The sequence below is a fragment of the Oryctolagus cuniculus genome, chromosome 11 (assembly GCF_964237555.1).
Source record: "Oryctolagus cuniculus chromosome 11, mOryCun1.1, whole genome shotgun sequence".
NCBI lineage: Eukaryota > Metazoa > Chordata > Mammalia > Lagomorpha > Leporidae > Oryctolagus > Oryctolagus cuniculus.
In genome coordinates, this window is record NC_091442.1 from 41,093,847 (window position 1) to 41,116,971 (window position 23,125).

General features: G+C 39.1%; 1 protein-coding gene across 6 annotated transcripts in view; it reads left to right on the top strand.

Annotated features, from left to right (window-relative positions):
* Positions 1–23,125, top strand: part of MACROD2 (mono-ADP ribosylhydrolase 2) — a 2,173,823-nt gene that overhangs the window by 2,146,672 nt on the left and 4,026 nt on the right. For 5 of the 6 annotated variants that reach the window (XM_051846213.2, XM_008256366.4, XM_051846215.2 and 2 more), the window contains 2 exons: positions 13,685–13,762; positions 16,901–16,969. In XM_051846213.2, the coding sequence (XP_051702173.1) occupies positions 13,685–13,762; positions 16,901–16,962 (140 nt within the window). In that variant the 3' untranslated portion in view covers positions 16,963–16,969. The remainder of the gene's footprint in view (positions 1–13,684; positions 13,763–16,900; positions 16,970–23,125) is intronic. The other variant, XM_051846214.2, reaches the window with a different exon arrangement.

Sequence of the window (23,125 nt, forward strand, 5' to 3'; positions counted from 1 at the left end):
GGAAAAGTCCTGTCTCCAAATACAGCGATTTAGGGACTGGGTCTTCTACACATGAATTTGAGGGAGACACAGACATTCAATCCATAATCGCAAGTCTGATCAGAGCCATCATTTGAAAAATATTTTTTAAACCAGCTCCTGGCTAGGGCCAGGTGCGTGGATTACTAGTCATAGATAACCAAAGTCAAAAGCATGTGTATTTCTGATCCTGGGTTTGACAAGGAGTATTCAGATTTCAAAACTTCACTCTCCCTCAAACATAACAATATGAAGGCGGATGAATAAAACAAACAAGCAAATAACATTAATAAAATTAGTAATCAGGGGCTGCCACTGCCATTATGGCAGAGGTTTAAGCTGTTGCCTGCAACACTGGCACCCCATATGAGTGCCAGTTCAAGTTCTAGCTGCTTTGCTTCCCATCCAGATCCCTGCTAATGCTCCTAGGAAGGCAGCAGAAGATGGCCTGAGTATTTGGGTCCCTGCTACCCATATTGGAGACTCAGACAGAGTTCTGGGTTCCTGACTTCATCCTGCTCCAGCCCCAGCTGTTGTGGCCATTTGGTGAATAAGCCAGTGAATGAAAGATTCTCTCTCTCTCTCTCTCTCTCTTTCTCTCTTCTCTATCTTTCCCTGTCTCTCTGTAACTCTACCCCTTCAAATAAATAAATAAATCTTTAGAAAACAAGAATCAAACAAAAAGTAAGTGCTGCTAGTAGCCAGCAAAAGGAAAGAATATTCCCATTAAGGTGGAAGCAAAGCACCTGGTGTTATCCCAGCCTCCCTCCTAACCCTACAGGCTCAGTAATAACCCTGAGTAATCTCTCGCTAGCGACCATTCACCTCCCCACCTAACAGAGGAGTAGCCTGGGGAAATTTCCGCAAGAACATAGGTCAACCGTGAACACTTTTTGATTCCTCCAATGCCCCAGGAAATGGGAAAACCTCACTGTAATTCTCTGTTTCTATATCCCCCACTGGGTGGACAATGGGAAAGGAAAGGTAGAGAATAACAAGTGCCTAGAACAAATTGCTCTAGTAAAAAATCAAGAATTTTACCAAGTATAAAACAAAAGAGAAAATATATAAGGCAAGACCTTTAGCTTGAGCAAGGAAGGAGAGAAGGAGGAGGAGGAGGAGCCAGAGACCCCGAGGCATTGCTCCTTTCCTTCCCTGAGGGGTCTGTGGAAGGCTCTTCACCTTGTGGCTTGGAAGGGTGAGAGGGAAAACAGCAGAAGACAACAGCTCTTGGGAAATCACATGTTGAATTAGAAAAAAATGATCCAAGCCCCCCTAAAATAGCAGGCAAAGTGGAATGTACCTGGGCAAGGAATGGGACATGCTGCACACTTGCTCAAAGAGTCAACGCAGCTAACGTGGTAGAGACTCTCCGTTGAAAATCCTGAAGAAAACGTTCCTTCTAGATAGCTCCTGGAGGACTAAGAGGGGAGTAGCATGCTAATGTGCACCTACCTGCATGTCACCCCGCAGGCACACTGCCGCCATAATTGAGGCAGAGGGAAGGAAGAAAGCGTGGATGTTAGCAGGCCAGCCAGCCACAGACAGATGAACAGTCTGTTATGGAAGAAGAAAGACACAACACAAGAAAATTAAAACTCCCTAAAATGAAGGGAAAATTGAATTTATGATCCAATGGGCAAATGATATTCAAAAAAATATATGTAGGAATCTCACCCAAGACACATCTTTGATAAGTTAATGAATTTCACAGTGATGTTGGCCCATAACATGTCACTTTAAGAAATATTTAAAGCTTTTAGAAGAAAATATGGTTGAGTTTAAAATACAAAAACAAGTGATATCCCAGGAGAAAATAGTTGCAACATAGTAGAGTGAGCGTTGATTTCTTTAAATCACAGAGAGAGATGGTTAATTTTCTTAATTTCTGAAGAATATATAAACATTAATGAGGGAAAAAAAATGAATGAGTAGGTAAGAAAATTGGTAATTTTTTTTTAAATTGACAAAAGGAAGGAAGGGAAGGAAGGAGGCAGAAAAAGAGAAAGGAAGAATAACCTTACTCAAAATCTAATGCAAGTCAAAGCAATAAAGACAGACCATTTTTCTCCTTTGGAAGTTTGAGGATACTCAGCACTGGGAGAATATGGGGAAATCATTTTCATACTCTGCTAATTGGGCCACAGATTGATCTGACATTTCTGGAAGGCAATTTTGCAACATTTATGAAAATTAAAAGTGCACATATATTTGATTGAGAAATCCACTAAGAATTTTTCCTAGGGAAATAGTCACAAAATTTTACCAAGACAAAAGAATATTCACTGCAGCTACTTATAAATCAATGGTGTGGAAACATATCCAGTAGGCACCTTGTTAAGGAAATTATGATATATCCACATTTGTGCAATGTTATATTAATACCTCCAGGGATATTCAGAATTCCCAGGAAATGAATATTATGAAAAACTATGCATGGATTTAAAAAACTATGGACAAAAATAAACTTTTAATTCCATTTTCCATGAACTTTTTGAAGTTCCCTTATATTACAGTGGAATACTCACTGGTGTATAGCAAACTTATCTATAAAATATGCATTAAAATTAATGTATACATTAAAATACAATACTAGTTAATGTACACATTAATACATATTAAATACTGGAGTATTTATACTATAAACAAATATATTTGTATATAATATGAAAAGGCTATAGTGCACAGAAAACAAAATTTCATTCATGTTTTATATGAATAAATAAGAGGAGAGGCAGGGGGTCAAGAAAGGGGGGCAATCAGAGTAAGAGAGATTGGATTATGTGCAGTATTTTTTCTGGGAGTATCATAGGAAAATTGTAACAGAGTTATTTAAGGTAATTTTTCATCAGCTTTTTTCTGAGCAGTTTAGAAATTATAATCACATATAAATGTTCCTCGTGAGTTTTAAAAATTGTATTTATTTGAGAAGCAGAGAGAGACAGAGACAGAGATGGAAATTTCCCATCTTTGATTCACTCCCACACTTACCCACAATAAGGGCTGGGCCAGGCTAAAGCCAGAATCTAGAAACTGGAAACTTAAACCAGGTCTCCCAAGTGGGTGGCAGGGGCCCAACTACTTGAGACATCACAGAGTGTGCATCAGCAGGAAGCTAGAATTAGGTACAGAACCAGGGTTCAAAACCCAGGAACTCAGATATGAGATACAGGTATCCCAAGCAGCCTCTTAAGCACTAGGCTAAATACTTGCCCCTGTTTTTGTGTTTTTAATATCACTAGATTTATTTAAGGGTTAGGCTTTTGGAATTTTTCTTTATTTGTATTTATAAATAAATATATGCTACCTTAAAAACATTAGTACACATCTTACTAAATTATAGTTCATTTCAGTTAATTAAATCTTCCTAAAATAAGAACTCTCCATAATAACCAATCTTAAATTCCACAAAGAAAGAAAGAAAAGAAGGGAGAGAGGGAGAGGAGGGAAGGAGGAGGGATAGAAAAGAAGGGAAATGGGAATGAAGAAGGAGGACAGAAGAGGGAAGAATCTGTTCACCTCCCATGCCAAAGAGGGAAAACACAAAACACCTTTGAAATGCAGCACCCGAGGATTAAAAGCACCTGGTTTATTCTGAATGAGGAATTTTTTTTCAACATTAGCTTTTGACATACAAACATTGTTAATTAAAATAGCCCATTACCAATCCAAAACTTAAAGACTGAAAGAAAAACTGACATGTATTAATAAAATTTATATCTGAAGTTTGATTTTTTTTTAAATGAAAATGTCTGGACCAATTTACCTTTAGCAAATTGAAAGAGTGAGTTTACTCCAAAGCCAGAAAGAAAGAAATGTGTGACATTTTATTTTTGATACTTATTTGTTCTTCATCTAAAATTCAAGAAAGCTAATTACGGAGGAGAAGAAGTAATAAAAGATAAATATGATGCTGAAAAGCAACAGCGCCTTGTTTTCTGAGAATTAATTTGCTTCAGTGTGACTTTTAAGATAATTTAAAGTAGTGCTGGTGACTTGACTTCAGAGAGAAGTTTGTGAGAAAGCTTCACTATAACACAGTGTTCCAGAGAGAGACTCAACTTCTCAGGGCTCATGTTGACACTGACTCTCCTTCATTCTTGAGTTGGTCTTTGATCTCCTTTCACTAAGTTGCACTTGACTTCTAGACCTAGGTAGTAAACTTGGAGATGTAGGGTAAGGTAAGATCTAATTGAGTTCCTCTTCCCTAACAGCCAGTAATGTGAAGGGCACGCAAGTTATCTAAATTTTTTAAGATTTATTTTTTAAAGATTTATTTTTATTTATTTGAAAGAGTTACAGAGAGAGAGGGAGAGATCCTCCATCCGCTGGTTCTCTCCCCAATTAGCCTCAATGGCCAGAGCTGAGCCGATCCGAAGCCAGGAGCCAAGAGCTCCCTCCAGGTCTTCCACGCGGGTTCAGGGGCCCAAGCACTTGGGCCATCTTCTATGGCTTTCCCAGGCTACAGCAGAGAGCTGGATCGGAAGAGAAGCAGCCAGGACTAGAACCAGTGCTCATATGGGATGCTGGCACTGCAGGCCAGGACTTTAACCCGCTGCACCACCATGCCAGCCCCACACAACTCTAAATTGGTCTGTACACATATAGGATGATACCCTTCTTCCTTTTGAGCTTGAGAATTAAATATGACAGATGCTGTCAACTCTAAGACCACTTCTCTTCTGTTTTAGTACTGTTACAAAGTCAGCAGTTTCACCTGTTAAGAAATTTCCCATCTGTAAACATTCACTCAGTGTTTCTGAACGATTCATACATGCTTCGTTTATAGTTTGTTAGATGACTTTAGATGATTCAGAAATAAATGTACTTATTATCGTGTTTCAAAAATTTGGGAAAAAATCAAGTTCAAGATTTAATAGCTATAATTTATGTAGGTCAGAATTGAGAAAATATGTCAGGACTGAGTCCACTTAAATTATTGGGTATATTAGTTATCTAGCACTACAAATAATGCTACATGTCAAACCGCATTCAGTCAGAGGGGTTTAGAATAACACTCATCCATTCTTTTGTAGTTGGATCATCTATAAGTAATATAGGCAGTGGGTGGAGTCCTGGTCTCATTCCACCTTGGACCAGCTGCTCCCTAAACAATTTCCTGGATGAAAGGCAGCAACATGAAAGGGAAAGCCTCACTTGTACAAATGTATTTAGAAGTTCCACTTAACCCATTCCTGATCATATCCCATTGATCGAAGCCAATGTCATGGCCAAGCCCAATCTCAAAGGAAACTGAAGTAGATGCCTACAAAGGCAGCAGCTAAAAGGTGAACATTTCTGATTATCTGATGTGTTATATTAATAGCAAAATTAGAACGTGATTATCCCGAAACTTGTCAAGATGGTTCATGAATGTTTGCGTTAGGCCAACACCACTTTAATTTGATACAGGTGAATCTCAGCATGCCCCACTCTGTACCTGTCACGTCACCTATGAGAAAGAATTATTTGTAATTCTACTTGTTATTTGGGGCTTGCTGTCAATACAAATATCAAAAGAAAAGTTTGGCAGCTCCTCCGACATTATGTATTTTAAAATCTGGTTAACTGCATTCTGTATGCATCTCAGTATCTTTTCTTCTATGGTGAAAACTGCTTCACTTATTACTTTTTATGTAATGCCACTGACCTACAAAAGGTTGCTATAATCAAGGCTTTGAAGAGTACAGTTGCGGTTGGTAATTGAAAATGAAAATGGTACTGAATGTCCCAGACTCTTCCTATTTCAGCATCTTTTATCTCCTGCTAGGCGCCCAGAAATGTACCTCCTGTTTGTGTTCCAAGCAGCAGCAATCAAAGTGGAGAAAAGAATAGGCAAACTGGAATAAATATTCTGCGGAGGAAATTTTTATTTTGATCAGATTCTATTGCCTCTATGAAATGGATTCATTTCTCTGGAACGTTCTAGTCCGTTGCCCTGCAGGATAGAAGCCATTAGGATATCAGTTCCACATGCAGGCCAGAGTGATGAATGTCTGTTGTTCTTCTTTCTAAATATCCAGCAAACACCCATGCAAACATGTGCTTGCATATACACGTGTAAGCATGCAAATTCATGTAGGCATGCCGCTGCACACATAATCAGTCATATGTTCATATATGTCACATGTACACATAAACATACATGAGCTCATCATGTACACTCATGATATTAAATAAATAGATAACATCCATCATACTTACCTTTAGAGTTGTTGAAAACAGATTTCACAGTGCTTCCTCCTGTTCCAAGAATGTAGTGCTATGTGGAGGTACAACTTTAATTTCTGTTTCTCTCTCAGAGATTTTTGAACCTGTCATTGCATCTCAAAATAACCTAAGCCAGTAAAGTGGTCCAACATGAGACTTCTCACACATTCCATTGTAAAATATTGGGGTTCAAAGGACAAACATAGGGCAAACAATGCTCACCATTTCCTGATTTGGCTTTTCAGCAATGCTTTACTCACCTTTTTTCCTTCCTCTCTTATCCAGCCCTTTATAAAAAAAAAAAATTCATTCATTTATTTGAAAGTCAGAGTTACAGAGTGAGAGAAGGAGAGACAGAGAGGGAGAGCTCTTCCATCTTCTGGTTCATTCCCCAGATAGCTGCAGCAGCCAATTAACTCAAGGTGAAACCAGGATCCAAGAGCTTCATCCAGGACTCTCATGTGGGTGGCAGGGATCCAACCACTTGGACCACCTTTCACTGCTTTCCCTAGGCCTTTAGCAGGGAGCTGATTGGAAGTAGAGTAGCAGGAACTTGAACCAGCGCCCCTAGGGAACACTGGCATTGCAGGCAGTAGCTTTACCTGCTATACCACAACACTGGCCCCTTGTATCCAGCTCGTAAAAGTGGTTTGCATCCCCCTTCATTCTCACTGAGCATTACTTAGTAGATGAGCATGATGCCTATTAGAAAATTATCCACGATGCTGGAGGAGCTATTCCATATCAATATCATCATGGCTAATTCCATTGACAGTGATAACTTTGAAAGTGATTACCTCAAAGAATCAGCTGCAGGTACCTGTACATCCCATCACAAACAAGGGCCCTAGGAACAAAGTCAAAATAGTGGCGGTTTAGTAGATTTAGGTCTATTAATTTTCCTTCCAAAGTAATCACTTCTTCTAAAAATAACAGTAATATTATGTTTTTAATTAGTTATGATAGTGTATCAGAAGACTCAGACAAGGAGTCAGAACATTTTATAATCGTTTTTAAGTTCAGCCTTGCCCTCGGGGACCCTTCAGGGTACCCCACAGTAAACCTGTGTACCTCTTCCTTAGTGGGCCAAGACCTCCAAGGTTTTCTTTCCTTCCCCAGAAACCTTTTATTTAAGGAATACAAACTGCATGCATCTTATAAACACAACTTCAGGAATATAGTGATTCTTCCCACCATAACCACCTTTCCACCCTCCTCCCCCCCTCCCCTCCTCCCTCTCCTATTCCTATTCTTATTTTTTATTGAGATCTATTTTCAATTAACTTTATACACATACAATTACCTCTATACTAAGTAAAGAGTTCAACAAATTGCATGGAAAAAAAAACTCCTCAGCAGTTGATACAAGGGCTGTACAAAGTCAGTGTTAATTTCACTTCTCTATATTACCTTTTAGGTGCTCTATTAGGTATCATGGTTCAGGAAGAACATATGGTATTTGTACTTTTGAGACTGGCTTATTTCACTAAGTATGATGTTTTCCAGTTTCATCCATTTTGTTGCAAATGACAGGATTTCATTTTTTTTTACCACTGTGTAGTATTCCATGATGTATATATCCCATAATTTCTTTATCCAGTCTTCAGTTGGCAGGCAGGCACTTGTGTTGATTCCATATCTCAGCTATTGTAAATTGAGCTGCAATAAACATGGGGGTACAGGTAACTCTTTCATATGCTGATTTCATTTCCTTTGGGTAGATTCCCAGAAGTGGGATGGCTAGGGGTCTATATTCAGATTTTTAAGATATCTCCATACTGTCTCCCACAGTGGCTGTACCAGTTTAAATTCTCACCAGCAGTGCATTAGGGTACCTTTTTCCCCACATCCTCACCAGCATTTGTTGTTTGTTGATTACTGTACAAAAGTTTTTCTAACTGGTTGAGGTGAAACCTTGTAGTTTTGATTTGCATTTCTCTGACAGCTACTGATCATAAGCATTTTTTCATGTGTGTGTAGGCTATTTGGATTTTCTCTTTTGAAAAAATTCCTGTTTAAGTCATTTGCCTGTTTCTTAACTGAGTTGTTTTGTTGTTGAGTTTCTTGAGCTCTTCATAGAATTTGGATATTAATCCTTTATCAGTTGCATAGTTTGCAAATATTTTCTCTAATTCTGTCAGTTGCCTCTTCACTTTCCTGACTGTTTATTTTGCAGTGCATAAGCTTCTCAATTTGATGTAATTTCATTTATCAATTTTGGCTCTGATTTTCTGTGCCTCTGGGGTCTTTTCCAAGAACTCTTTTTGTATGCCAATGTCTTACAGGGTTTTCCCCAATGTTCTCTAATTTGATGGTGTTGGGTCATAGATTTGTCTTTAATTCATGTTGAGTGGATTTTTGTGTAAGGTGTAAGGTAGGAGTCTTGCTTCATACTTCTGCAATTGGAGATCCAGTATCCCAGCACCATTTGTTGAAGAGACTGTCTTTGCTCCAAAGATTGATTTTAGCTCCTTTGTCAAATGTAAGTTGGTTGTAGTTGCTTAGATTGATTTCTGGCATTTCTATCCTATTCCATCGGTCTATCCAACTGTTTTTATATCAGTACCAGGCTGTTTTGATCAAAATTGCCCTGTAGTATGTCTTGAAATCTGGTAATGTGATGCCTCCTGCTTTGTTTTTGTTGTATAAGATTGCTTTAGCTATTCAGAGACTCCTATGTTTCCATATGCATTTCAGCAGCACTTCTTTCTATATCCAAGAAGAATGCCCTTGGTATTCTGATTGTTACTGCATTGAATCTGTGAATTGCTTTCGGTAGTATGGACATTTTGTTTATATTGATTCTTCCAATCCATGAACACGAAGATTTTTCCATTTTTTGTGTCTATTTTTATTTCTTTCTTTAATGCTTTGTAATTCTCATCATAGAGATCTCTGACATCCTTGGTTATATTTACTCCAAGTTATTTAACTTTTTTGTAGCTATTGTGAATGAGATTGATCTTAGAAATCTTTCTCAGCCAAGGCATTGTCTGTGTATACAAAGGCTATTTATTTTTTTGTGTTGATTTTATATCCTGCCATTTTACCAAACCCTTCTATGAGTTTTAACAGTCTCTTCATGGAGTCTTTTGGACCCCCTATATACAGAATCATGTCATCTGCAAATAGGGATAATTTGACTTTCTCCTTCCTAATTTGTATTCCTTTGACTTCTTTTTCTTGCCTAATGGCTCTGGCTAAAACTTCCAGGACTATATTGAATAGCAATGTGAGAGAGAGCATCTTTTTCTGGTTCTGGATCTCAGAGGGAATGCTTCCCTCTTTTCCCCATTCAATAGGACACTGGCTGTGGGTTTGTCATAAATTGCCTTGATTGTATTGAGAAATGTTCCTTTTATACCCAACTTGCTTAAAGTTTTCATCATGAAAGGGTGTTGCATTTTATCAAATGCTTTCTCTGCATTTATCAAGATAATCATATGTTTGTTGTTCTCCAGTTTGTTAATGTAATGTACCACATTGATTGATTTGTGAATGTTGAACCATCCCTGTATATCAGGGATAAATCCAATTTGTTTTGGGTGAATGATCTTCCTGATGTGTTGTTGGATTGATTGGCTAGAAATTTGTTGAGAATTTTTGTGTCTGTATTCATCAATGAAATTGGTCTGCAGTTCTCTTTTTCTGTTGTGTCTTTTTCAGGTTTAGGAATTAAGGTGATGCTGGTTTCATAGAAAGAATTTGGGAGGATTCCCTCCCTTTCAATTGTTTTGAATGGCATCAGAAGAATTAGAGTTAGTTCTTCTTTAAATGTCTGGTAGAATTCAGCAGTGAAGGCATTAGGTCCTGGGCTTTTCTTTGCTGGTAGGGTCTTTACTACTGATTCAATTTCCATCTTGGTTATGGGTCTGTTTAAGTTTTCTATGTCTTCATGGCTCAACTTAGGTTGTATGTGTCCAGGAATTGACCCATTTCTTCTAGGTTTCCCAGCTTTTTGGCATACAGCTCTTTGTGGTAATTTGTGATGATTTGTTTTATTTCTGTGGTGTCTGTTGTTACATTTCCTTTTTCATCTCTAATTTATTGATTTGGGTCTTCTGTCTCTTTCTTTTGATTAGTTGAGTCAATGGTGTGTCAATTTTATTTATTTTTTCAAAAAACCAGCTCTTCATTTGCTGAGCTTTTGTATTTTTTTTTGATTCAGTTTTGTTGATTTCTTCTCTAATTTTAATTATCTCTCTTCTCTGCTAGTTTTGGGTTTGGTTTGCTGTTGTTTTTCTAGATCCTTGAGATGTATTGATAGCTCATTTATTTGGTGCCTTTCCAATTTCTTGATGTAGGCAGCAGTTGCTATAAACTGTCCTCTTAACATTGCTTTTGCAGTATCTCGTAAGTTTTGATATGTTGCATTTTCATCTTCATTCATTTCCAGAATTTTTTTAATTTTTCTTTCTATTTCTTCAATGACTCACTGTTTTTCAAGAACATGTTGTTCAGTCTCCACATGTTTACATATATTCTAGAGATTCTTGAATTGTTGATTCCCAGCTTCATTCTATTGTGGTCAGAGAAGATGCATGGTATGATTTCGATTTATTTGAATTTCCTGAGACTTGTTCTATAGCCTAGCATGTGGTCTATCCTAGAGAAAGTTCCATGTGCTGCTGAGAAGAATGTGCACTCTGCATCTGTGGGTTGAAAAGTTCTGTAGGTTTCTGTTAGGTCCATATAGTGTTGATTAACTCTGCTACTTCCTTGTTGATTTTCAGTCTGGTTGATCTGTTTATTGCTGAACATGGAGTATTAAAGTCCCCCATTACTATTGTATTGGGGTAGATCTATATCTCCCTTTTGATCCATTAATGTTTCTATTAAATAGCTAGGTGCCCTGTAATTAGGTGCGTATATATTTATTATAGTCACATCTTTTTGTTGAATGATCCCTTAATCATGACATGGTTCCCTTCTTTGCCTCCTTTAACAGTTTTTGTATTAAAATCTATTTTTTGTGATATTAGGATGGCTATATCAGCTCTTTTTTGGTTTTTGTTAGCATAGAAAATCTTTTTCCATCCTTTCAGTTTCATTCTACATGTATCTTTTTTGTTGAGATGTGTTTCTTGTAGGCAGCAAATAGATAGGTTTTGTTTTTTTAACCCATGCAAGGTTTGCACTTCTCATCTACCCTCACTAGATGCCTGGAGGCTCTGTTGAAGTTGTTTTGTGAACAGAGTGTTAGGCTCACTATTTTGTGCCTTCTCAAGTTGGTGTTGCACTCATGACTGTTCTAGTACCTTAAAATATTTTTTGAAAATAATCTGTTCAGTGTTTCCATCTGTTCTTGGTAGAAACCCCTTTATCACTGTAATTTTAATTTGCATTTATTTCATTATCAACAAAATGAATCCTTTTTTCATGTGGTGGTAGCTCTTTTTTATTTCTTCTTTAATGAACGGCTCAAATCTTCTCAAACCCATTTTTCTATTGGGTTCTTGAGATTCATATTTGTAAAAACCTTTTATGTAGTAAAGGTATTTTTAAACTTTTACGTGTGATGAATGGTGAAAATATTTTCCTTCAACTTGTAACTTTTCTTTTTCTATATTCCTTATGGCATTTTTTCTATCCAAACCTTTTTGCTTATAAAGTCAAACATTTCCATTTTTCCTTACTACTTCTATGTTTGAGGATTAGATAGAAAATTTTTCCTGCTGCCAGGCCTACAAAAAGCCATTAATGATTTCTTCTGTGATTGTGTGTTCAAAGAGTATGTTGATGAGCAGTTGAGAAATGGTATACCTTCCAGAACTGACAGAGTAAGTGTATGATATAGTGTTAATAAGTCATGCTGTGAGTTTCAAGTTTTGTTTTCCTTTGCCCAGCCTTGACTTCAGGAACTAATGGAAATAACTCATGGACATAGTGACTTTCATGATATCCTTAAAGAACTTGAGAAACCAGGAGTTATTTTTCCCTTGCTTGTGCTAGACTTTCCCTGGTTTCTCTCAAAGTCAATGTTAGTCTATAGTGGTGTTTCCCAGACACCCACATATTTACTTCACAGTTCCATCACGGAGCTTGTTGGCCTCTTCTCTTCGGTGATCTTAGGCTTAAAAACTCAAATCTAAAATGGCTGTTCATCTTTCCCCATTCTTCTTATGTTCTGCTTTCAAGTGCTGTTCCTTACTGTCTGTCCACCCAGAATCAGAGTTCTGTCATTTTTTAATTATAAACCATTTTTAAAGACTTCCATTTATTTATTCATTTGAAAGGCAGAGAGAGAAAAGAAAGACAGGAGGAGATACTCAATCCATGTCTCCCAGGACCCAAGTACATGAACCAGCACCAGTTGCCTCCCAAAGTGCGTATTAGCAGGAAGCCGGAATCAGGACCCGGAGCCAGGACTCAACCCTGGCACTGTGCTATGGGATGTTGTGGGTACCCCACAGGACATCTTAACCATTGCCCCAAATGCCTGCCTAGAATCATACTTCTCGATGGTCATCTTCAGTAAGTCATTAACAAGAGTACAAAGTATACCTCTGCTGTTCTCTTCCTACTGGAGCTTTTCCTTCCTGGCTTCATCCTCACCAAGAGACACACAAAGTTTAACACACTCTGGGCTCTATCAGTACTCATGTAATAAAAATGAATTTAATCTTCTGCTTTTAAAAAAAGTACAGACATGATTAAAAAAAAAAAACCTTTTAAAATTAGGTGTTTTCTAGCACTTTACCTATGTCTGCGTTTGTATTTACAAATATTCTTGCTCTTCAAAATTGGAACATGTAATAGATATTTAAGAAGGAAGAGAGTATTATCCTTTGAAACATCTGGAAATTTTCTCACAATACATAAAATAATCCTGTTTCTACTACATCTAAACATGTTATACAACTTCAACAAAAGCAAATGGATAACGCATCATTTGAAGCTATGGAAACAAAGAGCCACAGTGGAAATCAACTTAAAACTGACTTCTCAGCAACCCAAAATGGCAACACTTGAGATAGTCTCCCTGGGAGGCAATAAAGCCAATCGTTTGTGTTTAAACAATAAAAGAAGAAAAAAAAAAAAACCCTCACTGTCAAGAGAATACATCTTTCAGTTTTCAGGTGTGCCTAAGGCAAGATAGATTTTCTCTTTTTTTCTTCAAAGGTTAAACACACACAAACACACACACACATATACACACTTCCCTAAATTTAAATTGTAGGTTGTTCTGTTTTCCTTGTCATGGTACCAGATTTCTGGTTTGAGAGATTGCATATGTATGTGCATGATTATCTCCCAAATTAAAGAGAGTGTAGGAGTCAGCGTAGAGTACACAGGTAGCTCAGTCGAGTGTTTGCTCCTGTCTCCTTTCCTGCAGAAGCTGAATGGCAGGAGTCTGTTTAAATAGAAGAGGGTAGTGCAGGGGGACAGAGTGCTTGGCACTCGGGCTGTTGTCTGTTCTCGGTTAATCAGAGACGGTCTTCTTTCTGTCTTTCAGCTCCAGATGAGGACACACCAAGGGTGGCTGTGAAAAGTGAAACCTCCGGTGACACAGACAATGTGACAGGTCCTGAGGGTAAGGTTTTGAGGAAGCTGAGCCCAGGAAAACTGTGCACGAGGCCCTTGTCTGAGTGTCAGCTAGGATTAAAGGAGTTTTCTGTTCCAGGAATCAACATATTCAGTTAGAACAAGATACATTTCAAAAGCCGTATTCAAGGAGCCAATAGAAATGGCGGCCTCTTTTTATTTTAACTGATGCTAGATGTTTTAATAAACCGCGTGCTTCACTTTAAACATACTTTACTCTACTGACCCCACAGTGAGTCATTCCAAGTCTAAACTGAACTGAATTCTAGCTGGTGAACTTTGGAAATATCACTTACTTCTGCAAAAAGTTATTTCCCTACTGCAGTCCCCAATTCACTTAACATTCAGGGGAGCCCTAGCTTGAGTTTAGGCTAATGGCATTCTAGGGCCTGCATTACTTCACCTCGCCTTATTACATCTTATCCCTCTGCCAAAATGCCATGTCTTTGAAAGAATTTTAAAAATAAATTTACAAAAAGCTTTCATTATTCACATCTAATTTTGAAGGCATCTAAAGATTCCGAGCCTCAAAAATACTAATGTCCTCTTGTCCTGGAAAAGAATTCTAAGAACCCTTTGAAATACCATTACTTGCATTAGAAAAGCACCCATTTGAACACACATGATTTAATATTTTATTCCTCTGACTCATAGAGCTTAGGAAATCCAGAATTGGGCAGGTGACCAACGGTTTATATATCTTGTTATTTGGGTCATTTTCGCCAAAGAAGTAAATGTGTTCTGGGAGTTAATTATGACTTTGGGAAAACTCCAGCCAGTGGTGGAAATGACATGGTGGCCTTAACCAGAGTTTCTTACATGAGGTCTTTCTCCCTCCTCTAGGCTTCCCTTCACCTGGATTGCCTCCATGAATCATAAGTCCCACTGAACAAACTGATTTTCTACTCATGGACATGCATTACCTAGAGAATAATGTTTCTAAAACACCATCCGTTAAAACTGTTAGTCATGCTCCCTTGAACTAAGTCAGCCTGATTGTGATGCTATAGACATAGTTAACTAGGTAATTAACAAAACATTCTGAGGAATATCAGGCCCATACAATGCTCCTTGAGTAAAAGAGAAATAGTGTGTAAAATACTTTTAGTCTGTATTTTAGATTCACCATGCACAGGGAGGATTGTGGGTTCTCAGAAGTTTTGGCAGTAAAAAAAAAAAAGCCTTATTTAACATAGTTTATCATTGCTTCTTTCAGAGTTATTTGATCATGGAATGCTTTTTATAGCAATGTTTATTAATAGACTTTGAAGCTACTGTCCCTTAGTTGAAAGAAGAAATAAAAAAGGAATATGTTTCCATATTTTATATCACACATTTCTTCTACGAGATGCGTGAACTTGAAATAATTTGTGTGAATGACTCTCTTTACATACACCAGGTCGGTTTACACATGGGGGTTTAGGGCCGGTGCCGTGGCTCACTTGTTTTAATCCTCCGCCTGTGGCGCCAGCATCCCATATGGGCACCAGGTTCTGGTCCCGGTTGCTCCTTTTCCAGTCCAGCTCTCTGCCATGGCCTGGGAGGGCAGTAGAGGGTGGCCCAGGTGCTTGGGCCCCTGCACCTGCATCAGAGACCAGGAGGAAGCACCTGGCTCCTGGCTTTGGATCAGCACAGCACCAGCCGTGGTAGCCATTTGGGGAAGGAGGGAAGACCTTTCTCTGTTTCTCTCTCACTGTCTATGACTCTACCTGTCAAATAAAAAAAAACATATGGGGGTTTAAAATAAGATCACATGTCATTAGGAACTCAAGTTAGGCTTCAGGTGAGAACAAGGAGATCTGCTCTTGAAACCTTCCTCATCAGGAGAGAGTTGGGTGGGATGCTAAACAATGTCATTCCCTCTTTCAAGGCTCTTTGGTGTGTGAAACAAACATCTGCCACTATTTTACTATAATCAAGCTTTCACGTTCACGAAAAACAGATTTAGATCGTTGGTTTTGTGCAAATAATTGAAACCACTCAAATGAGAATAAACAGAGGTTACTTATTCAGGGGTTACTGCAGTGCTGCTGTCAGCCATTATCCCTTGTGTTCAGCAGACTCAAAAATAGGGTAGGGAGTGGGAAACCTTTAGAGATAACAAAAGAAAAAAATGGAAGAATTTAGCATCCTATGATTGGAGGTTGTTGGCACAGGGGAAGCTGGAAAATACTAACCAGAAGAGGACCATCTTAGGTGATTGGACTAGGGAGCATATTTGGCTTTTCATGGTTGGTCCCCGGTAGAAATAACAATGGGGCAGCTGACAGTCACTGACCAAGTCCTGCCCATCCTGAGCCAGTTCCTACAGAGGCTGTGGCGTGCTTGCCCCAGCTGATTGCTAGAGGGCTTTTAAAGTCAGAGTTTGATTATTACACACGACGTGGCCATTGTCCATGGGTACATTCAGTCTCTCAGCTTATAATGTGGGCTTTGATGGTCTAAAAATATCAGTCTCATGAAACCTGCTGACCCTTGGACATTTCCAAAGTGACTGCTCTGCCTGCCCTGGGCTACTTCTGGAGAATAGCAGTAATTATGCCTCCTGCTATTATGCAAATGCTTGTGTAGAATACACACAGCCAAGTGAAAGCACACATCGGCTCATGGCTGTATAATCTGGTTAGAGGTTTCTGCTTTTCCATTTCATGGTATCTACTGCTGCTGCCCCACTGGCATGTTTTCAGTTCTGTTTTGAATTCTGAAATTGAAAACATGGCAAATGAAACAGATCTCTTGACGTTGCCATTTTGGAGGGACCTGCTTACTATTCTGCATGTTAATGACCTGTTTGGTTTTTTTGTCCCTCCCTTTATTTTCATAGATATCTGCTAAGGCCTTTGAATGTATCAAAGGATGGAAATAAATACATCCAGATTGTCCACCCAAAACTCTGATATAAAATGAAAACCCTGTTTCTGAATTCAGCGAAGAGAAAAAAATGCCCACCCAATACCCACCAGTAAAAATCCATAAAAATGATCCTCAAATCTTGAAGGAATGAAAACACACTGAGAGAAGACATAACTTAAAAAAAAAAAAACAAAATCATAAGCCATTTTAATGTATTTACTATACATGGGTTTAATACATATTTAACCTTTTCTATTTTCTTTTCTGGTTACAGTTGAAATGAGTAGTCAGGTTGACAGTGGTAATGACCCCACAGAGTGTCAGCCAGAAGATTAACTGACAGGTAAGATGCCCCTGTAGTGGAATTTTAAGTTGATTAACTGACCATAGGAATTGTTTGCAAAAGACAAATTGGATTTCCTTTGGTTTAACCATGTACCACAGCATGTCATGGGCTAAACTTGAAAAATCTTTAAACCAAATATATGAAAAAGGATTACTCACCCCCCCCCCAAAAAAAAAAAACTTGCCATCTTTTCTTCTTTATTATTCAAGAGGCAAAGAAAGAGAGGGATAGTGTGCACTCCCATCCACTGGTTCATTCCCCCAAATGCCTACAACAATTGCAACTAGGCTGGATTAAGCCAGGAGCCAGAAACTTAATCCAAGTCACCCATATGGATGACAGACACCCAACTACCTGAGCTATCATCCACTGCCTCCTGGGGTCTATGTTAGTGGGAACTGGGAATCAGGAATCGAGCTGGGACTCAAACCCGAGTAGGCACAGTACCGCACAGGCATCCTGACCACTCTTTTAACTGCTAAGCCCTAAAACATGCCATCTACAAGGGAAAAAGCCAAACCGCAGCATATTCAAATCATACAACACCATGGCTTTCTGCGCTTTGACAGCTAAAACATAATTTTTCCATCTGTCTCACCGCCTAGCCTCCTGGAGGGATCAAATTATTTCAACAACTCTAAGCTTATTCTGAAGCATTGCTTTTCCAGAAGTTACCTGCTGTGTTGTTCGGTGTATCTGGTTTTAAGTATAACACTAAATCTTTGCCCTGGAGAGTGTGTACAGCACAGGAGTATGTTTGGATAGAAACAAGCCTTCCTTGGGTCCTGTCTTCTCCCCTACTACCTGCAGACCTATGCGTCTGCACAAAGGTTTACTGAGTTGAAGGAGCCTCTCGAAACTCCCCAGGATGATAAAAGTCTGAGCCAGACCAGGTTTAGAAGCTTTTCCAGACCAGCATTCGAAATCCCATCAGAGAGTGAAGGATATCTGGAATGATGAGTGGTCTGTAACCCTTTACTTTTCTGTGGGCTGTAAGCAAAATGAGAAGAAAGAAGTCAGCCTCACTCCTCTAACTGTTCCAATTCCTAGCCTAAAATATGTAGTTTAAAAAAATCCTAATGAATAAATGCATTGTGGGTCCTACAGTGTAAGGCACAAATGGTGTGTGGACACCACTGCAGAGCAGCACCTCTCGCAACCCCTGCACCCTCTCTGTAGGTCCCTGAACTCTCCTAGGAGGCCACTGCACCAACAACATTGAGGTAAAGCAAAGGTTGAAAACGTGTGCATCTGCCCCTCCATGATGGTTTCACCATCACTTAAAACTAAATATAGGGGCCGGAGCCGCGGCTCACTAGGCTAATCCTCCGCCTTGCGGCACCGGCACACCGGGTTCTAGTCCCGGTCAGGGCGCCGGATTCTGTCCCAGTTGCCCCTCTTCCAGGCCAGCTCTCTGCTGTGGCCAGGGAGTGCAGTGGAGAATGGCCCAAGTGCTTGGGCCCTGCACCCCATGGGAGACCAGGAGAAGCACCTGGCTCCTGCCATCGGATCAGCGTGGTGCTCCGGCCGCAGTGCGCCAGCCACGGCGGCCATTGGAGGGTGAAAGGAAAGACCTTTCTCTGTCTCTCTCTCTCACTGTCCACTCTGCCTGTCCAAAAATAAAAATAAAAATAAATAAATAAATACATAAATAAAAAACTAAATATAGGACCATCTGTGTAATACACACATGACATGGGGCTGCTGAAAAAAAGAAGGCCAGGAGCTGGTATTTAGTCTGGCAGTGAAGGTGCTCATACCGCGTATCAGAGTGCCTGGGTTAGATTCCCAGCTATGGTTCTTGATTACAACTTCTGTTAATGTGCACCTTTGGAAGCAAGGGTGATGTCTCAAGTGGTTGAGTCCCTTCATCATCCCATGTCCCCTGTCAGAGACCTGGATTGCATTCTCCAGCTCCTAGCTGGGCCATTGCAGGCATTTGGAGAGTGAACCAGCAGATAGGAGCTCTCACTGTCTGCCTCATAAATAAATAAAATTTTAAATGTGCTCATACAAACATAATCTTATAAATACTTCTTCCTTTTTTAACATTGTTCATATATTTTAAATATCCTAAGCTGCAGAAACAGTAAAGATGATAGAGCTGAAATGTTTCCATTAAACGTGATAAATGAAGACTGACCCTGGACAATTTAAATGCAAGCCTTTTCCCCTTTTGTTGCCAAAAATCTATAGACGTCTTGTTTAGAATTTTTTTTCCTATAGATTCTCTCATTTTTCTATGTGGTCCATATCCAGATAAAGTACCAGAAAAATATTTTTTCTTGATTAATGTCAAAATTGGTTAATGTCAAGAAATGTTAAAATATTCCTTGGCATAAGCCCATCCGTTAACCCAAATGAATAAGTTGTCAAAGCTTAAATTCCCCAAAATTAACTGAAGGAAACTGAATTCCAAGCAGGAAAAGTGCCTTGCTTAGTGACTAATAAATAGAATTGTAAATATTCCCAATTCAAAAATGTTTGATGATACCATACCACTCCCTAAACAACAGTGGGTTATCCCAGGGACAGCGTAACCTGTGGAGCTTCAGCGGTCTCACAGGAGTTTGCAGAGATTATTTGACAATTCAATCAAAAGAATGAAGGTTTAGTTCTGTGACTCATACTCAAGGAAATTAAAGAAGTAATGTGAAGTGGTATTAGAATTATAGAGTTCAAAGAGATAATATAAGAACATTGAAAGCTATGCAACTGATAACTGGAAATACTTAGGGATACCATAAATGACAATAGTAGGGCATGTGATTACAGGACAGAATAAGATTTGGTAAGTGCAAGAGTATTTTCTTTCTTTTTTTTTTTAATTTATTTGACAGAGTTATAGACAGTGAGAGAGAGAGACAGAAAGTTCTTCCTTCCGTTGGTTCACCCCCAAGATGGCTGCCACGGCCGGCGCTGCACCGATCCAAAGCCAGGAGCCAGGTGCTTCTTCCTGGTCTCTGATGCGGGTGCAGGGGCCCAAGCACTTGGGCCATCCTCCACTGCCCTCCCGGGCCACAGCAGAGAGCTGGACTGCAAGAGGAGCAGCCGGGACTAGAACCCGGCGCCCATATGAGTTGTTGGCACCGCAGGTGGAGGATTAGCCAAGTGAGCCACAGCGCCGGCCCCCAGAAGTATTTTCAACAAGTATTTGGTGGTGGTAAAGATAGCTATAATCTGAACCATGGGGTCAGAACAAACATGACAGGCTGGACATGACTTCTGGGTTGAACTTCAAGAGATGGAATAAGTTCCAAGTTTGTACTCACATATGTTTCATCCGAGAATCCAGACACCTTGTAAAAAGCTCATGCTGTTTAACATAGAATGAGGGAGACCATGTGGAAAGATGTCCCAGAAACTGAGAGGCCATTTCTAATGTTCTGGCCCCAGCAGATAGTAACTGGAGCAGATGAAGTACCCATCTGAGTCCAGGCTGATTATAGAATCATGAGAAATAAATTATTGAAGTTTAAGGCACTAAATTTGGGGTTTCAGATTATGATACAGAGATAGGCTCTATGGCTAGGGACTTGGGTTTTAATGTCCACCTGGGACCCTGAGCCACTCAAGGTAAAGAGTTGGAACTGATACCTCTGCATAAGTAAGTCTGGGACTCTCAGCTCAAGAAATTAACAAGATTTGTGTCTGCTCAGGGCACTGCATGGAGAAACAAAGGGCTCCCTTGGTAAATAGAAACCACACATGCACCATGAGTTTCAAATACAAATTTATGCCATCCAAAGTTATGCAGTAATACACAAAGATACACTAAGAAATAAACTGATACACAAAGACAACTGGAAAAAAAATCACTAAATGATTAAGTAGCAGTGTAAAATTCTCAGTATGAGTTCACAATCTGAAGACTTGCAAAACACATAAGGAAATGATGCATCCTGAATGAGAGTTGGTATATACACTTCAATGATGATTAGACTATGAGAACTTGAGAGGATAGAAAGCTTTGAAGACTTTCTGAAATAGCTGAATTTAAATAACAGGACAGATAAAAGCTGATATAAAAAAATAAGAAAGGGTAGGTATTTGGCATTACAGTTAATATGCCTGCATCCTATATTAAAGTGACTGGGTTTGAATCCTGGCTCCACTCCCGATTCTAGTTTCCAGATTCTGGGAGTCAACAGGCAATGGTTCAAGAAGTTGGGTCCCTGCCCAAGTGGGAAAACTGAATTGAGTTCTCAGCTCCCAGCTTCAGGAAGGCCCACGCTCAGCTTTGCAGGCATTTAGGGAAGTGAACCAGTAGATGAGAACACTCTCCACCCACCCCTCCCCAACTCTCAAGTAAAAAAAATACAAAACAAAACATGAAAAGTACAAGAGTATGAAAAGTTAACAACCTGGCAACAACAAATTAGAATGTAATAGTACAAAAAGCACATGAAAGGACACAAAGGATAGAAAGAGAATATCCAAGACATGTTTTGTTCAGTTAGAGCTCTAAAAGTGGATAATAGATCATCAATATTTGAAAGATAAAGGCTAAGAATTGATCAGAGTTTAAAAAAATTAATGAATTTTAAGTTAAAAGAAGTACAATAAGCCATAAAGGAACATACTTAAATACACACTGAAACACTGCAGAAAACCAATGACCAAGAAAAAAACATAAAGCAATCAGAGAGAAAGAACAGTTTTTCTATAAAGAAAGAAGCAATGCTCAAACAGCAGGCTTCTTGCTATCAAGAATTTAGGTCATAAGACAGTGGAATAACACTAAGCCTTAAAACCTAGAGAAAATAATTACCAATATAAATTTCTCTACCAGCTTCACTATCATTTAAACAATTACATATATAATTTTCAGAAAAAAATGTTTGTTGCTCACATACCCCCTTTTTAAAAACTACTTAAGGACGCACAACAATAAAAAGAAAATTGAACCCAGGAGTAGGGTACATGACTGACTGTTGAAAGCCAAAAAATGATAAAGGTGAATCAAAATAGACTGTGAAAATTATAATACAACAATTTCCCTGTGTGCAGGGGAGGATGTATTCCAAGACCCCCAGTGGATGCTTGAAGTGGTGGAGAGTACCAAACCCTGTATATACCATGTGTTTTCCTATCTGTCCTTCAGTGTTACCACATAGTACCAGAATCAATCTGTCCATTTGTGTTTCATTCCTTGGCGCCTCCTTTGCATCACCATTTTTGTTCTTTGGGGCCATAACTAAGTGTGAAAAGGGTTATTTGAACATTACCACTGTAATACCAGTAGACCCAGTAGGTAAAATGGCTACTACCTGACTGATGGACAGATAGCATACACAGCATTGATAAAGTGGACAAATCTAAGATTTCCATCCCAGGCAGAAAAGGGCATCCTTTTCTTCTCACAGCAAAGATAAAGGAACTTGGACTATCTTTGCCCTCCATTCCTGTTATAGTAGATTCCCTCCCTATTGGAACCAAAGAAAGTAGCTATTAATTAGGATCAAACAGCTGTTAAAATGTATTTATAATCTGCAACTTACGCCACTGTTCCCTCAAAAGGCAAGGTGCACCTGGTTGGTGCCCACTGAACTGTACAGGTTTAATTTGATTTGGATTGATGTCACTGAAAACCAGGGATTGCATACACAAAATACAGACCCACAACCCGCATTAGTACTGAATTACAAAGTTAACATCCACTGTTACAGGAGATGGGGAGCACCTGAACTTCCACATGTGACTGGGACAATACGAATGACACAACCACATTAGAAAACAGTTGGTTTGTTATAAAGTAAAGCATATAGCTACCCTACAACTCAAAAATTCCATGCTCAATTTTTTGCCTGGAGAAATTAAAACTAATACCCACAAAAACTTTGGAAAAGAGTATTCATACCATTTTAACTCACAAAAGCCCCAAACCTGACACAAGCCAAATGTGTCAGAAAATAATGGATCCATGCTTACAGTCTGTGCATGTCCCTTGATTGCATCTCAATTTTTCTCTCCCCCACTTTTTTAAAAAGATTTATTTTATTTATTTGAAAGGCAGAGTTACAGAGAGAGGGGGAAAGTTATAGAGAGTTATCCCATCAGCTGATTCACTCCCCAAAGGCCTCAATGGCTGGGGCAGGGCCAGGCTGAAGCCAGGAGCCTGGAACTTCATCCAGATCTCCCACGGGGATGCAG